The 18387-nt window shown below is 41.8% G+C and overlaps 1 protein-coding gene across 1 annotated transcript in view; it reads right to left on the bottom strand.

Annotated features, from left to right (window-relative positions):
* XPO5 (exportin 5) overlaps nucleotides 1-18012 on the bottom strand; it is a 43349-nt gene extending 25337 nt beyond the window's left edge. Inside the window, exons 1-14 of the mRNA XM_063124242.1 lie at nucleotides 17750-18012; nucleotides 15325-15446; nucleotides 14141-14213; nucleotides 13402-13539; nucleotides 13024-13206; nucleotides 12023-12049; nucleotides 9855-10040; nucleotides 9287-9363; nucleotides 7420-7519; nucleotides 6019-6102; nucleotides 4533-4658; nucleotides 3667-3757; nucleotides 2625-2753; nucleotides 726-841 (exon numbers count right to left, since the gene is read on the bottom strand). Coding sequence (XP_062980312.1) covers nucleotides 726-841; nucleotides 2625-2753; nucleotides 3667-3757; nucleotides 4533-4658; nucleotides 6019-6102; nucleotides 7420-7519; nucleotides 9287-9363; nucleotides 9855-10040; nucleotides 12023-12049; nucleotides 13024-13206; nucleotides 13402-13539; nucleotides 14141-14213; nucleotides 15325-15446; nucleotides 17750-17854 — 1557 coding nt within the window. The 5' untranslated portion in view covers nucleotides 17855-18012. The remainder of the gene's footprint in view (nucleotides 1-725; nucleotides 842-2624; nucleotides 2754-3666; nucleotides 3758-4532; nucleotides 4659-6018; nucleotides 6103-7419; nucleotides 7520-9286; nucleotides 9364-9854; nucleotides 10041-12022; nucleotides 12050-13023; nucleotides 13207-13401; nucleotides 13540-14140; nucleotides 14214-15324; nucleotides 15447-17749) is intronic.
* Nucleotides 18013-18387: the final 375 nt, after the last annotated feature.

Genomic DNA, 18387 nt, shown 5'->3' with positions numbered 1-18387 from the left:
CACTGGAACAATAAAACCATGCGGCCAATTCCCCCCTCCCCATCTTTCAATCTTCATTAAAATGGCAAGACTTGAAACACTTCTTTAAAAAAGGATTTCCCAAGCGAAAAAAGGTATTATAAATATAATCTAGACCAGTGGTTCCCAAAGTGGGCAGTACTGCCCCCTTGGGGTGGGTGGGATTGCATAGGGGGGCAGCAGGGGGGTGCTAAGAGGCAAAGGGGCGGCAGGGGGGCACTCGAGATGGTCTTTTCCGAGAAGCGCCTCTCCAGAAGGTCTTAAAACCCAGGGACATTTTTATGGGAGAAGTAGTTTGGCCCCAAGCCATATAGGGGAAGAATCCACACATGTATTAATAGCGTTTAAGAAGAGTCTTTTTAACAGTGAATTGAAATGTTTCAAAAAAACCAAATCGCTAATGAAGAGACATACCCTGCTTGGTGTGCCCCGCCACGCCAGCTGCAAAACAGAGGCGTTTGCTCTCTTTTCGCTCCTTCCCTCGGCAAGCCTGCGGCGGGTGCTTCCCATTTAAAGGGGCCGCGCGCAGGGGGCACTGGGCATGAGTTTGTAGAACCAAGGGGGTGGTTACCTGAAAAAGTTTGGGAACCACTGATCTAGACCCTAGAATTCGTTAGTACTATTCCCATTGTATGCTCTTCATGTGACAATGTTGGCACAGTAAGCCAACCAAGGCTGAAAGAAGACAGATGATTTGGACTACATACTTCCTTATCCAGGGTCCGGAACATTGGGCTAATGATACTCTCCAAGAAGAAGGTCATTGCATCCCACTGAACAAAGGCCGGAGAGAAGATGGAGCAGTGACTTTCGTTAGTTTTTGCTATGAGAAGAAAAAGGGAGAAAATTAAAACATTTTAGGAATAGTATAATGTAAGCTTCCCCCTTGGATAAGGATTTACTTTCCCACACCAAAACCCAGTGAAAAATGCCCTCAGCTATATATAATTTTTGCTGGAAATAAATGTATTTATAAAATAACTAATTTGATTTTACAGAAAAATCTGGTTGAGTTTTCATTTTCTTTAGTATTAATAAGAAAGCTTAGGCTATTGGCCAGTATAGAAATGTAATAAATAAATAAAATAATAGCAACCAATGAGTGCCGAGGGCACACAACTACAATGATGTACAATATATTAAACAATATTAACAACGGGTGTGACAGAAATCTCAATAATGTTTTTTTGTTTTTTAATTTGCTGTAAAATTCTTTCCACAAAATAACAAAATGTCACAATGTTTTTTGAACTAACATAAATGTTCTTTCAATAGCCTTTTTGAGCATAAATGTTCTTTCAATAGGCTTTTTTACCATAATTTTCTTTCAATAGGCTATTTTTTTAAAAAAATAACATAGATTTCTTTCAATAAGCTTTAAGGCTTTTTTTACCATAATTTTCTTTCAATAGACTAACATACATTTCTTTCAATAGGCTAAATTTCTTTCAATAGGCTTCTTTAACATAAATTTCTTTCAATAAGCTTTTTTAACATAGATTTCTTTCAATAGGTTTTTAGGCTTTTTAAAAACTTTTTTTATAACATAATTTTCTTTCAATAGGTTAACATAAATTTCTTTCAATAGGCATAGGCGTTTTCGCAGGATTGATTTACACCGGTAACCTGTTTGCCTATGCCTATTGAAAGAAATTTATGTTAGCCTACTGAAAGAAAATGCCTATGCCTATTGAAGAAATTTATGTTAGTCTATGCCTATGCCTACTGAAAGAAATTTATGTTAGCCTATTGAAAGAAAACGCCTATGCCTATTGAAAGAAATTTATGTTTTAAAAAAGTTGTAAAGCCTATTGAAAGAAATCTGTTAAAAAAAACTATTGAAAGAAATTTATGTAAAAGAAGCCTATTGAATTAGCCTATTGAAAGAAATGTATGTTAGTCTGTTGAAAGAAAATTATGGTAAAAAAAAGCCTAAAAGCTTATTGAAAGAAATCCATGGTGTTGTTGTTGTTGTTTTTAAAAAAGTCTATTGAAAGAAATTTATGTTCAAAAAGCCTACTGAAAGAACATTTATGTTCGAAAAGCCTACCGAAAGAAATTTATGTTAGTTCAAAACGCATTGTGACATTTTGTTATTCTGTGGAAAGAATTTTATGGCAAATTAAAAAACAAAAAAACATTATTGAGATTTCTATCACCCCCCCCATTGTTATTATTGTTTAATATATTGTACATCATTGTAGTTGTGTGCCCTCGGCACTCATTGGTTGCTATTATCTTATCAACTACCGCCTCCTTTAACTTTGTGTATAATAAATAAATAAAACATAATATATAATATATATTTATTTTATTTATTTATTTATTACATTTTTATACCGCCCAATAGCCGAAGCTCTCTGGGCGGTTCACAAAAATTATAATATATATATAACATAAAATAAACATAAACTAAAAAGTAGATTTACAGGTTAGAGAAGGGTTTAGATTTCAACCAAGATCTCTGATCGTTCAGTTTTAAAGGGGCCCCTGTCTAGAAGTTCTAGCTCAGGTAAAATTAAGGGAAACTTCTTGAACCAAGAAAATCAAGCCGTGTGCCACTGACAAAGACAAGAGTCCCTTTCCCTTTAGTTAAGGGAACTTACAGTTCATGGTTCCAATGTCGACAGGAATGGTCAGCTGGTATTTCAGCCACTCCCCAGCCATTTGGAAGCCAGTCCGAGGGTCCAACCGACATGCCATCCTTATCACCTCTCCCTGTTGTGCACGGAAAGCTGCCGGAGAAATGGAACACAAAAGGCGTGGTTTGGAAGCAACAGACGATTCTTCCTTAGGAATGCTATCCTCTTCCAAAACCGGAAGCACCTATTACTGTAGTTCAAGCAGCCCAACCATATATGCTGAGTTTGTTTGCCCTTACTTGACCCCAGAATAGTTATTTTAAAAAAGGTATTGTTGTTTTTATGTTCTTGATAGTTTAAAATTTTGTATACCTGTTTTTAATGTTCACTGTTTTTAATTTCTGTAAACCGCCCAGAGAGCTTCAGCTATGGGGCGGTATATAAATGTAATAAAATAGAAAGGAGCAACAGCTGCCCAAAAGAGATGCTGCTTGTTGCTCTCAGTTCAGCATTTGGACACTAAATCAGAAATGTAACAAAGTGTACAGCCTGTCAAACCAGATCTTTTTTGTGTGACTTTATGGTCAGCTCCTTGCTGGTCCCACAATTAATGATGAATTTGCAAAAAAGTGGGTACTTCTGGGACTGGATGCACACTGGATGAACATCCATTCCCCCTTCAAAATCATTGTTTAATGTGCTTAAAAGAATATAAGAGTAGCCCTGTTGGATCAGACCAAAGGTCCACCTAATTTAGCTTCCTATTTAGTCAAAGAGGCCAGACATGCTTGAAGGAAGGATACCAGCAGGGCATGAAAGCCAACGTCTTCATGTACTGTTGCCTCTCCAGCAACTGATATCCAGTGACATACTGTCTCTTAACCCAGAAGTTGCCACCAAGGCTGATAGCGGTTGATAGACCTATTCTTGGTGGGAGGCAGTACCTCTCACTCCTCTGAAATGTCCCATACTGAGCTTCTGTTAATGCCATTCAAACCAAATGTATGGAGAACACTTCAAGCTTCCTTCAAAAGTGGTGGGTTTTACTGGAACAAAAGTAACTTACAGTTGAAGAAGCAATTAAAGTCCTCGTCACTGTCAAAATCAAAGCGAGAATATTCACAACTGGGACTGTCTGTCTTGGAAGGGAAGCCCACCTGTAAAAAGAAGGGTGAAAGGTGAAAAACACCCTGCAATATATACTTCCAACTCCAATGGAATTTAGACTCTAAATAATGAGCATAAAAATCGCAATTCTGCATAGCTCTCTCCCTAGCAGAGTTCTCATGGCGTCACAGCAAGATGCTGTCAAGGAAGCACCTGTTTGAGCCTCCCAAAGTGTCACGAGAGCAAAAAGGCCTCATGGCACCTTTTTTCTAGGTTTAATCTGGGAATGTTATAGAAGCAAGGCTTTCAGAGTCCAGCCACCACATTTTATAGAAGGAAAAGGGTGAAAAGAACACAGAAGGTTCTTCCTTTGGACCCTAGCACAATCTCATGTACTGCATTGACTTGGAAGAGCAGAAATTATTGGTCTTCTGCCTTCTAGCTGAATCTTATCGCCTACTGAAGAGAAGTGGTCAGGAAGTTATTTGTCCCCTGCCCTTTCTCCTCAACGGCCTCCCACATATTTTATTTATTTATTACATTTATATACCGCCCCATAGCCGAAGCTCTCTGGGTGGTTCACAAAAAAATATTTTCGGGGATTCCTTCCTCATACTTTGAAACCTATTTTTTTTTATCATTGCTTTTTTTTGTATTTTTGAATTTCAAATTTTGTAAGCTGCCTTTGGGGAGTTCTAAAAGGTGTCTCATCAATCTTCTAGATAAGTAATATAAATAACAGTAAATAACCTACAACACTTTTGAACACTCATATTGACACATTATTATGCCATTGCAGAGTGAAAAACTCTCATAACATTATACCTTCACTAGATTAGTCATAGATGCCCTCAGATAATTTGGGATAATAGCCAACAACAGAGGATCACGTGACAAAACTTCATGTCGAAAAAGAGCTCCCCATGTGATCTGGGTGGATGACCGCAAAAACTAGGAGAAAGGAAGGAAATTATTAGGGTAGAAATCTCTAATACTCAAATGCCAATCCACAGTGATCACCCAACCCGCACTGGTGAATACTGCAAGCTCAACAGAAACCAAAGAGTATTACTTCCAACATGCATGTCAACTCAACAGATGCAGAAACATCTATGCATACATATACACCACCATTTGCTATTGCAAGTTAAGAACATAAAAAGAGCCATGCTGGATCAGAACAAGGGTCCATGTAGTCCAGCATTTTGTTCACACAGTAGCCAACCAGCTGCCTATGGGAAACCTACGAGCAGGACATAACAGCACCCTCCCACCCATCTTCCCCAGCTATTGGTATACATAGGCATACTGTCTCTGATAGCTGAAGTAGCATATAGCCATCAAGACTAGTAGCCATCAATAGCCTTATGCTCCATGAATTTGTCCAATCCCCTTTTAAAGCCACTAAGTTGGTGGCCATCACTACATCTTGTGGAAGTTAATTCCATGGGTGAATTCCATAAGAAGTCCCATGCTGGATCAGACCAAGGGTCCATGTAGGCACTCTGTTTGCACAGTGGCCAACCAGCCATCGGACAGGGATGAACAAGCAGGACATGGTGCAACAGCACCCTCCCGCCCATGTTCCCCAGCAACTGGTGCACACAGGCTTATTGCCTCGAATACTGGAGATGGCACACAACCATCAGGGCTAGTAGCCATTGATAGCCTTTGCCTCCAGGAATTTATCCAACCCTTTTAAAGCCATCCAGATTGGTGGCCATCACTACATCTTGTGGTAGTGAGTTCCTTATAGTGAGTTTAACTATATGCTGTGTGAAGAAGTCCTTCCTTTTAACTGTCCTGAATCTCCCACCAATCAGACTAATGGGATGACCCCATTGGATTCTTGTATTATAAGAGAGAGAGAAATGTCTCCCTATCCACTTTCTCCACACCATGCATAACCATGTCTCCCCTTACTCGCCTTTTTTCTAAGCTAAACAATCACAGCTATTGTAACCTTTCCTCATAGGGGAGTTGCTCCAGTCCCTTGATCCTTTTAGTTGCCCTTTTCCACACTTTCTCCAACTCTACAATATCTTTTTTGCTTCAAAGAAGGAAAGGACAGAGACTCAAATGTTCCAACAGTCATTTCCAAGAATTGCATAAATAAACCAAACCAGCACAAAGTCTCAGTATGGAGGGCTTAGATTGTCATGCTGCCACCAACTAAGTCTTTCTCAACTAAGGAAGACACACAAAACATTCTTTAAAAATTAGGAGCACTTAAGTTCATTACAGACACACAATTCACATAGCTGATTTTTATACTTATGGTACTGGAGAACTTTGCCATCTACCTACCTACCTGACTGGGATGGGTTGTGAAAGCTAGAAATGACTCAAGGTATTTCCCCAAGTTGACAGGTGTTTCCACTTCTGAATCAGAGCCCTGTTTGGAGGAGAAGGGAGACGAAGGCAACTTAGAACCTAACATGATTCAATTGGCAAGCAGCCACATGATAGTTGCAGAAGAGCTTACTTACTGCATTGAACCCTGTAACTGGGTTTGCATCTGCAGTCTTTAATTATACAATTAGGAGCAGAATTACCACCATCGCCCAACTCACCTCCTTGAATTTCAAAGTAGATGCAGATGATATAGCAACCCTTCATTATCATGGAAGACTCCAGGCCATGACCACCACCTTGTAAGCTGCAGGCTCTGGGTTATGTTTTTGGCAATTATTGGGTGGTTGCTAGTCAATTGCACTCACTCCCAGAATGGGAGAAAATAAGCATTACCATTTGGAAATCAGACAGAGAAGTAGGAAGAATAGCAGTATGGCAGCTCATAATCAATTGCATTTCTAGATTGTTTCTTCATAAGGTGGAAGTGTTGCTATGGAAATCCCCAAGGTTGGGGCAGGGGGCGAACATCATTGCAGAAGAGTCATATACACAATCAAGATGTTGTAAATGAATATAATGGTTAGCGCAATAAATACCTTATTGCAGTAAAGAAATAAGTACTGCAAATATAAGAGATGGCAGTTATGTTCCTAAAAGCTTACTCAACCACTGGTTTTATTCCTAAAATGACAGCTGTCAGGACTCAAATGACTCTAGAACCCTCTTCCTCTAATCTGGAAGCACTGATCCCTAATCCTAGAAGTGCAAAGGGTGGCTATAAGTAATGCATATCCTCAGAAGCACTGAATTACTATTTTCTATACTCCAGGACCAAGCTAGCATTAACAACATGTCCCAGTATGATCTCTGCCCGACTCTTTAAACACAGCTTCCAAAGGCATAAGCCACTCAGCCAGTGCTCCCTTCTTTCCTTTGGATGTGGCACTGGTGGGTCCAAACTATTTTGCGTGCCAAGTGCTTATGTACCACACTGGTGTCAGAGGGCTGCATGGACAAATCTGCTTTACAAAAGCTAAGGCAATGACTGCAATGTGACTGTACACGGTTAGGCACTATAACAGTGCAGGGGTAAGTAGCTTAGGGACTCTCCAGACCAAAGCACATATTTAAATATTGGGTTATAACATTACTCAGATGAGTGAGCAACTTTCATTTCCATCATATAAGCATGGAGATAATTTTTCTAACAGTTATTGCTGGCAATATCCTTACCAACTTCTTCATGTTTACTGGAAAGAGATAGGACTTATATACAGCAGTTCAACCTGGCCATAAGGATTATGTAATAGGCTCTGAAAAACAGTTTTGCAAGAATGTCTTCTAACGGAAAACTCACCACCAATGCACACAGCTGGCTGCCCAAAGAACACAAGACTTGGCAAAGTCTCTTCAAGAAAACATAGTGCTTCTCTACTAGGCCTTCACCATCTGCAGTCCTGAAAAGTAGAAGCAAAATAAAATAAAATAAAAAAGCAAAAAATATGCTTATTATAGTGTACAGCTTGGGAAGAATGAGTCAAATCTGCTTGTAACTAAAGTAGTATCAAACTTTACTGGATCAAGTTTCACTGGTCATAACTCTGAACTATCATTATGTTTTCTGCAGGGAAAGTCAGAAAGAAGGGCACCAAAAGCAAGGCTTGTTTTGGTTGAGCAGTTTTATAGCACACTTGCCTTCTGACGCAATGACCCAGTCACTACACCAAAAAGTGGCATGTGGAAGGCATCGCAAGATAATCGCGTCAGTTCTAAGCACTCTGGCTCAGTGAAGGAAAAACCTAGTATCCAATGGCACAGACCTGTGTGGTAAATGCCAGCTCACAACATTCAATTAACAGATTCTTGGAAAAATAATCTGGAGATCAAAAGAACAAGAGAATCAGGTCTCAACGTTCTCATGTAGAAATTACCTTGGAACCCTTCAAATCCAGTTGAAAGGAGCCTAAAACCACAAAGAATGCCTGACTCCCTCCTGCAGAAATCAAAACATTACAAAAGCCTTGTATTACACTTTTCCTGTTTCTTTCTTTTTAATGGTGAATGTTCTGAATCTGGCTTAAGCACAAACTAGGTCAGACTGGATCTCTTCCTCTTTAGCAAGAGAAACCAAGAAAGGAAATTCTAGAGATGTTTTATAAAGCAGAGCATTGTCCTATGCAACTGCGACCGCATGAAACTTTAGAAGTTCTTATTCGACAAATCTTGCCTCCTCTGAGACCTAAAGGCTCATGATGATCACACCAGAATGCCACATCCCTGCTTTCTGACACAATGCTACATTAAATGAGATCTACACAACTGCTATCACTCTGGACTTGCATGATGGTTTCTTGCCTGGTTTGGGAGGCTGCCTTCAAAGAGAGTTTGGAAGCTTCTACTCATGCAGAATGTAGCTGCTGAGTTCTTTCTGGGAGGCAGATAGTTGGAACATATAACACCAATTCAGTACTGGCTACACTGGTTGCTAGTGAGTTTCTGGACTCAATTCAAAGTGCTCATTGCTACCTTTAAGGCTCCAAACTACTTGGAATCAGGTTATCTGAAGGACCACATGCACCTTTATGAACCTGGCCAGGCCTTTCAATTGGCAACATAGGCCCTGGTCATGTGCCTGCCAGTAAGATCCATCAGGCTAGCAAGCAGAAGAAACAGGGCATTTATCAGTGGTGGCCCTATCTTTGTGGAGCTTTTCCTTCTGGAAGTGCATTTGTTTCCTGCAATGACTTCTTTTAAACATAGTTTTAGATCTGGTTGTTTGAATCTGCATTTAAATGAACTACTTTTAATTAACTAGCTGATGCCTGTCTGTAGTTGAAGAATTTTAATGGATTCAGATATTTTATTAGGGCATTTTAAAAAAATTACTGGAGTTTTGCCTTTGTAATTGCTTGTTTTTAATTTTGTGAACTGGCTTGAGGGGTCTTTCTGCCTGGAACAGCAATGTATGAATACATAAAATAAACAGCTTGAAATGAAGCATCCAATCGTGTAGATTTGGCAGCATGGACCATCCTTGAGCTTGAAATGAAGCATCCAATCGTGTAGATTTGGCAGCATGGACCATCCTTGAGCCAAGAATATACAATGGTGTTCACTTAATGGCTGGAGTATAGGAGATCAATAAGCTGTTTTGTGACAAAAGTTAGAGCAGGAACTCTTTAGGAAGTTATCGTGGGTTCACAGAAACAGACAGTACTACTCACTGAGCAGCAGAGAGAATGTAGTGCATAGCAACATCCCCAAACAAAACCATCAACGGCTTGCGATCCTCCAGTTTCCCCTACATAGAGAGGAAAGGAAATCAATGTCACAACATGCAAAATGTGCTCTTCAACAGCAACCAGGAGCTGGAAGTTCATTATCTATCACTAATACATGGAAACATCCCTTGCCCATGTGAGCAATGCAAAAGACAAAGATGTAAAACATGGCAGCAGTTAATTCTACATTTCAGTTAATTCTACATTTTTCTCCATCCTCAATACTGCCACAGGTCAATGAGGATAGGAAACTGAGCTACAAAAACAGGACTCATCCAGCACTTAAAGGGCAAGAAACAGCACACCATGGCGCTCTCTCTCTCTCTCTCTCTGGAGAACTCCAGCCCCTGTATAAGCTGCCAAATAGGGAAATCCCAAAGCAGTGCAAACCAGGAGAAAATCCTTAGAAGCTAAGATATATCTTCATAGCCTTTCGCTGCTTAGTCCTGTTTTATATCTATGGACACAGTTCATGCACAGAACCACATGGAGGCAGAGAAGACAGACTCACTTTCCTGCTGACCACAATCAAGAGGCACTCGGCCGCTCCCACTTGCAGTTCCGGCTCGTTCAAGAGAAGGCAGAGCATCTCTAGGAGCTTGCAGTTATCTGCTATGATGTGACTCATAGCCACCCAGTCAATATAGCCGGCCAGAGTATTGAGCGCTGCTATCCCTACTCGACAATTTGCTTGTGCCTGTGGAGAGACAGCGATGGAGAGATCAGACAACAGTTGACTCTGTCATCTATTTTACAGTCCCAAAGGACCAATAATACTTTGGCACCATTGGCATATTATATTGAAAGGCTAACATAAATTGCCCTAATGTAAAGATTTGCTAGATTTTAGCTCTGGTACAACCCACTCAGTACCCTGAAAATATAATTTCCCCTACAGATATAGAAGAACTAAAACAGAGTTAGTTACAGCAGCTTTCTGAAAGTATCTAAATACTTATAAAATATGGTTTGGAAAAAGAATTTTAGGATGCATTTATTTCCCTTTCTACCCTACCATTACTCTCTCTCCAAATAAAAAGATCAGCGTCCTCATGTTCTTTAGTTAGCCCATTACAGCTAAATGCTAATTTACTATTTATTTAGAATACTTCTGAATTGCTCCTCCACTCAATGGCTGCGTTCGGTACTCCCCACACGACATGATTATAATCAACTGTGGTGTGGATTAAGGCCAGTGTCAAGTTGACTATTAGTCAACTGTGTGTTTGATTGACACATCCCCCACCCTCTCTCCCTCACTCAGTCATCCCACTGGTATCCCATCAACCATTGTGAGTTCTGCTGGCTGGATTAGTGTTAGGGTTGCACCTGAGGAAGCCTCCTCGGATGAAGAGGAGGAAAACTTACCTGATGAAGAGGGTGTTTCCTCCCCCACAGCCAGGCCAGAGACAGACACGCAGGGAGAAGAAAGCCGAGCAGCAGAGGGGGACACAGGTCCCTCGGAAGAACCAGGGGCTAGCCAGCCCTTTGCCCTGCCTGACGCCCAGTAGATGGAATCAGAGGCAGAGATTGGGAGGCCACCCAGCCCTCGGGAGCGTAGGCGTAGGAAAAGGGCAGAGCAGACGCAGGCAGTAAGAAGGAGTTTACGCATGCAAAACCGGTTGGAAAAAGACACCAAGCTTAAATAGGAGGCTGGGTCAGAGGATGGAGTGATGAGGCACAGCTGGACTCAGGGTGGGGCCATACTGGCAGGGCTTGAAAAGAAGGAACCGGGACACTGCCTCACTCTGGCAATCACCTTTTGATTGTCTGATAGCCAGTGCATTCCTTGTTCTGTTCCCTGCTTCTGACCCTGGACTCTCGACCCAAACCGGCTGACTGACTTTGCTTGTATGTGTGACCCTGGCATTCTGGACCTCGGACTTGGCTTTTGGAAAGGACTGGATTTTGGACCTCGGCTTGGCTCTGGACTTTATGTGATCGGCACTCTGTTTGGCTTAACAACTCAAAGACTGAAGCTTGCATTCTCGGCCAGAGATTTATGGCCGGATAATTGGACAGCATAATAAAACACTTAAAGATAACGCTTCGGCTCAAGGCTGGTCTTTAAAAATTAGAGCGGCAGCTTCCACTTTGGTCGCTCTTGCCAGGAGATTCAGTAGTCGCCAAAATAACAAACTGTGTGCGACGAAATAGTCAACAGTGCCTAACACACGACTCGATAAACAACGGTTTGCATTGATTATTTTGGCCGAATTACCAACCATGGTGTGAAAAATTCCCAGCACAGTATTTAACCCACCGTTGACTATTTAACTCACCATTGGTTATCATGTTGTCCAAACCTAGTCAATCAGTACTTGAGGCAATGTACAATATACAAAAAATACATAAAAATTCAAAACCTACAACATATTTTAAAACCAGGTGTTAATAATAAAAAGAGAGAGAGGTGTTAACTACCACTAACAAAAGCTTGGTGGAACAATCTCGACTTCACCAGCAATCTAAATTTAGAGCTGCTTTTAATGTTTATTTTACTTATATGGATTTTAATTTATGTTTTATCAGTATTTATGTAAATCTCCCGGAGAACAATCTGTATGGCAGAATGAATGAATGAATATATGTGGTAAGGGTTTAGGGACAAATTGACTATTAGCTCCAAAGCTCTAGGAAAAGTGGAATGTTTGTGCTTCTCACTCTGGCTCCACTTACTTTTGTTTCTTGAGATGCATCCATTTTCTGCAAAAGAGAAGAAAGAATGAATGAGCTACGGAAATGAACTTGGCTTCTCACTACTACTTCCAACTCCCCTTCTTATTGTAGAGGACATAGCCACAGGGATGTTTCAATAATTTCCTCTTCGGTGGAACAAGCTGAACAGGACCAAATCAGCTATTAAGACATAATAACTGCAATCTCATGTCACCTTCATTTGTTTCCACCGTAAGGGGTGGGTCACAGGTACAAGTGTATTGAAAGAGAGTCAAGAACATCTGCCAAATTCAGGGGTTCATAATAATAATAATAATAATAATAATAATAATAATAATAATAATAATAATTTCTTACTCGCCTCTCCCTTTGGGTTGAGGCAGGAAACAACATTAGTACAACAATACAATATAAACCAAATACATAAAGTTAATTAAAAGAGCAAATAAAACCAATATATTATTAAAATAACAATCAGAACATCTTAAAATTCTTAGGTTTAAAATTCATCTGGATTGACTTGCTCCAAATTGTATCCAAACAGATTATAAAAGGGGGAAAATTGTATGCATGTAGACAGAGGTTTGTTATCACAGCATCCTTGAGCCTTTACAAATCCATGCTATACCTGGAAGCAATGGCCTCAAGTAAGTTGGCATTTTGAGCACCTTGAAACAACTTGCCTCAGGAAAGGTAGCCTCACCTCTATTTTCTAGACAAAAGGGGCTTAAAAGAGGCCTTGATCCACCACAGAAGCTAATGTACAGACATCAGCAAACCAAGAGTATGTTTCTTGTGTAGCCAAATAACTTGCCAGCAACTCAAGTTTAGTGATGCCAATGCCAATTACTGCAACCTAAGAGCCTTTGGTCCAAACTTCAATACAGTTTGTTACTCACAGCAAAATCCTCAAGTGTAGCAATAGTGCTGTCACACCCATATCACTCCTGAACCCTGAGGATATCCAGTCCTAACTGAGCCAAAAGAAAAGAGACTCTTACCATGCGTCTGTATTTATTAACGTTCTGCTGCAGGGTGTTGAGCAGAAAGCTAAAAATCTTCTCCATGTTCTGGGTGAGTGTTTGCTGGATATCCCGTCGTCGTTGGGCTGGCAGTGTCTGGAAAGTCACCACATCTTCTGCCAAACGCAGAAGTATAAACATCACCAACTCTGTTTGGGTTTCCTGGAATCCAAACAAACAGATAAAAAAACAAGAATCACAAACAACCCTCATGATTAGGGGAGTAACCTTGAAATTGTTGGAGAACATCTGTGGTTATGCACAAGGAGCATATGTATTGTACTTTAATCCAATTATCTCCTACAGAAACAAGTTCAGAAAAGATGCAGCAATTTGTCCGTCAAATGCATGTCATACCCCTTGTTTGGAGAGTGTGTCCAGCTCCTTTAACATGTCAGGCCAATGCTGGGGCCATTCACGTTTGATCATCTCCACTACAATGCGAGAAAGAACATCCTTTATGTGACTTTCTTCCTCTAAAATATTCTGGGTACCCTGTGAATAAAAAAAAGAAGAGTTACAAAATGGAAGACAATAATTCTAGATCTTCCAGTATTTACACAGCTGGCTGTACAGACGTATTCCAAGACAAAACAACTTCATATAAAGTCATGTAAATACACCTTCCTAAACACTCTGTGAACTAAGACAACTATTACTTTAACAAGAACAGATCTTAAAAGGGAATTTTAAGATAATTTACATCCAGACAGATTAGTAAGCCTAATAGTTTGAATTCAAATACTAATTTTCCTCTATAATGTCAAATAACCTTTTCTACAGAAGTGATCGCTGTACTTCTGAACTGAACCATGTTCCAGATGTAAGCCACAAGCTGTGTCCCTTGCTTGTGGGTTTTACAAACACAAGCAGTTTCTGTTCCTTCCATAGTTGATAAGTACAGTTTCTTTTTTTGTCGCAGGTAAGAAATCACTAATCAATAAAAGATTTTCTTTCAATTATAAAGCAGACTAACTGCAGACTCCACAATGGAACTGAAGGCTATCTTATGGCAGTGACAGCCTTACTTCCCTGGAAAACTTTCTACCACTTAAAAATAACTTAGCAATTTAACTTTGTTAATAGCCAGACTCACACTGGATATGAGTCCCATGACGTTGTTCTTCAAATAGACTTTTTCAAGCCGACCCATAGTGTTCCATCGGAACCTGTCCAATAAAATAAAGGCATCAAACTCTACACTACATTGATAAATATAGCATGGTGATTTTTGCTAAAATAGGTAGGACAAGACAGAAGTTCAGTTCTCAAGTTGCTCACTGGAATCTTCCCCATAAAAGCTATTGAAAACACTAAGACAGAATGCAGAAACCTAGTGTTTGGGTTTTTTTAGATTAGAAAAAAGATGACTGTGCAATCTTATACATACCTACTTAAAAGTAAGTCCTACTGAGTTCAATGAGACTTACTCCCAGGTAAATGGATATCAGATGGCAGCATTAGGAGGAACATGATAAAAGTTATCCATGGTGTAGACAAAAGCGGATAGAGAAAACATTTTCTCTCTCTCCGTTAAGATTAGAATAAAATTTCACTGATCATGCAGTGAAAATAATTGGCATTAGATCCAAAACAGGCAAAAGCAAAAAAAGTACTTCACACATAATGAACTTATGGAATTCATTGCTACAAAATGTGGTGTTGCCCATTGACTTAGATAGCTTTAAAAGTGAATTAGATCAATTCATGGAGGACTGGTCTATCAATGGCTACTAGCTGTGAAGCTAAACAGAAACTCTTGTTTCCAAAGCTGCCACAGAAAACCAGCTGCTTGGTGGCAACAGCAGGAAAGAGCTATATGTCTATGAACTCCCAACAAACATATGGCTGGACATGTGGGGAAAAGGATGATAGACCTTTTGTCTGATGGACCTTTGGTGTGATCCAGCAAAGTTCTTACATTTTCTGCTAGTATCTAGTCTCTTCAGAAACAGTTTTAGAAATATCATTTAAGAGTGAACCAGTAAACTAGCATATTAGTAGCACAGCTACAAAAGCAGGCAGGAGCTAATACTATACACACAGAAAAATAAAAGAGGTGCTGGATTAATTGATCGCAGAGAGGAAAAGGGAATGCTAGATAGTTCAAGCAAGGAGAACACTCCATTAATACTTCTGCAAGTTGTCACTGGGTCTCCTCTACTATAAACGTATAAATGATCAGAGACAAAGATTATGAATGCAGCAGGCCTGATTTTCTGCTAGAAAACTTTGAAAGTTGAAATGTCAACATTATTGGGTTCAACTGAACTTTCTTACTTCACCACATGCTCCAGGATCTGAAGACCAAAATGCCTGACAATAGCAGTCTGGGTTTTCTCTGCCAGCTTCAGTCCACAGGGAACACATACTGGGCTCTTTTCTTTAAATTCTTCACAGAACTGAAAAGGAATAAAATAGTCAGTTTTAAAAAAAATCCTCCATCAAGTTAATGCAATGATGTAAAGGTAAACACACGAGAAAGCCAGTGCTAGGTTCTGAGAGAAAATGTTATTCAAAACTCTAAGAATATGCAACACAGCATGTGCTACTGTCTTGCATGCCAACTTAATAAAAATCCTGATATATATCATGGTTCGGAACACAGCCTTTAGGATCAATAACCAAGAAGACTATGCTGTACTTATTACTTTTACTTATCCTCCACTTTAATATGTGAAAAAACAAACACAATCCCAACACACAAACACCTCCCAATATTTGTGGGGCTAAATATTTCACAGATGAGCTTTACACCAGGTCGGGGAAGACTTCAGGCTTATAGGATCTACTCATATAGAACTCCAAGTTCCAACTGGACCAGGGGTCTGGAAACAAAGCCCTATAAGGAGAGACAGAAAGAACTGGGCATGTTTAGCCTGGAGAAGAGAAGGCTGAGGAGAGACATGATAGCGCTCTTCAAATACTTGGAACACTGTCACACAGAGGAGGGCCAGGATCTCTTCTCGATCATCCCAGGTTCCAGGACACGGAATAATGGGTTCAAGTTACAGGAAGCCAGATTGTGGCTGGACATCAGGAAAAACTTCCTGACTGTTAGAGCAGTACGATAGTGGAACCAATTACCTAGGGAGGTAGAGGCTCTCCCACACTAGAGGCATTCAAGAGGCAGGTATGCTTTAAGGTGGATTCCTGCACTGAACTGGGGGCTGGAGTCGATGACCTTATAGCCCCCCCCCCCAACTCTACTATTCTATGACCCAAATGAAAAATAGTAGCTTAGGGGCCAAACATACCCCTAGGGTGGAGGAGCCTATTTCATTTGTTGCTATTGTTATATAATTAGGAGTCAGGAACCCTTACAGTCTATTACAAATCACCCAGAGATCTACCAGATCCTGATCTACCTTCAACCTGCCCCTACATAAGACACTATGGACTCATCAATTACATTAATTCCAGGCAACCTTCTCATTACTGACTTTCTCAGTGACATTGTATTCCTCTTCTGTCAATTCACAACGTTTATAACTGAAGTGGTTCTTAAATTTCGAAGGGCGCAACCATATGTTTGTTTAGATATAGAAAAAAAAACCCTAGCCAGCCATGCAAAACATGCATAGGATTGAACCCTAAATCACATCACCATTACCGAATAGTCTCATTGTTGCTTTCTGCATCAACGTCAAGTTCCTAGAACTTACACCAAAGGCTCTCCTCTATCTCCCACATAAATGTCTAATCCCCACAGGTGGCAGTTTCCCTCACTGCTCTCTCCTTTCTGTTTAAACTTGTGCGTTAGTGGGTCACTTTGTTCACTTTTCCCACTCCTGTCTCAGCTCCTCATTTCATGCTAGTACCGACATCTTTCCTCTCCTGGCGGAACATTCTCCTCGGATCCCCTGATTCAGCAATGCCTTTCTGGGACTATTACAGCATCACTTCAACTGATAACGGAAATACAGTGAACACCCCCATCATTATCATGGGATGCCTTGCCTCCTTCTATTCTGGCAGGGCTCCTCTGTGCACAAGCAGTTATACAGGTAGAAATTCAACTGGCGCAACTTTGCCTATCACTGAACGCTTTCCATCTGTTGCTGGATTGATTTTTTTGGCCAGTGGAGCTGGCCCGAGCAAGCATGCGTGCAGAGTAGCAACCCTAATCCACCGCTGCTGCTCCTCTCTCAAGAAGCCCTCTTTCCCCTCACGTTTGAAGGGGGCACCTTCCCACAACTCCCAGGCCAGCGCGGAACACTCAACCTAGAGCCCGAGAATGGCGCAGCGAAAGCAAGCGGCTTTGCCCCGGGACGCTTCCCCACTATGGGAAGGCGGCCATGCGGACGGCTCCACCACCTGCAATGGAGACAACCAGCCACGTGGGGGCCGAGGGTGCCCCAAGAGGGGTCGGGGGGTCCAATGGGCCGATTCTTTCAAAGGCTGCGAGCCCCGGGAGTTTGAGCGTTCGGCACAGAGCACGGGCTTCAGGAAGAGGCGTCTGGACGAGCAGGGCGAGCCGGAGCCGCCGCAGCTGGGGGTGACCGCGTTCCACGCCCACGGCGGCTGGCCATGTGTTGGCCCAGCTCACCCGCCCCGAACGGGTCCCCGGCCGCGGCAGCAGGCGGCTCCCTTCCATCCCTCCACCCCCCCCCGCCCGCGTCCCAAAGTTTGCCCGACGCGAGAGTTCGGCTTGGGCCGGCGCGTGCAGAAAAGGCGCGAGCACCGCTCCCCCCCTCCCCGGTACCTTGAGGGCCTCCAGACGGTATCGCTGAGTGGAGGCCGGGTCCATCATCACCGTGACCGCCTTCACCAGCTGCTCGCACAGGGTGCTCACCGGGTCCCAGGACATGTTGATAGTGATGGGGTACAGGAGCTAAGCCGGAGGGTGGGGGCAGAGGAAGAGGAGGAGGAGGAGGAGGAAGGAAGAGGAAAGGTGCCGTTGCCTAGGGTAACCAGGCACGGGGAGAAGAGGGTAGCAATGCCGCGCCGGGTCCGACGACCGAAAGGATGCAGTGCGCAGGCGCTGGCGGCCGGGTGACCTTTCGTGCTCAGGGTTTTCGGGACGCCGGCAGTAGATGCCATAGACTCCCCCCTCCCGGGGCCCCCCCACACATTCAAAAGTGTGCGTAGCTCTATGATCGAGACATAGAGTTAAAATGTGTAGAACAACTCGCTCTATTGCCAGCGGAACTTTCGGGTACTTTCAGACTCTCTCCCACCCCACTTCCACACTTTCTTCCAGGGCGGAGTTGCCCTTAGCAAACAATTTCAACTTATGTAAGTTGGTGGTGGGGAAAAATAATTAAATATTATTGAGGTCCCGGTGGGACTTTCTCGGCGCCTTCTGTCCGTCATGCCATCCATTAACCTCAGCTAGAGAAA

Source organism: Elgaria multicarinata, chromosome 4, assembly GCF_023053635.1.
Source record: "Elgaria multicarinata webbii isolate HBS135686 ecotype San Diego chromosome 4, rElgMul1.1.pri, whole genome shotgun sequence".
Lineage (NCBI taxonomy): Eukaryota > Metazoa > Chordata > Lepidosauria > Squamata > Anguidae > Elgaria > Elgaria multicarinata.
This window is presented reverse-complemented; position numbering and strand designations above follow the sequence as displayed.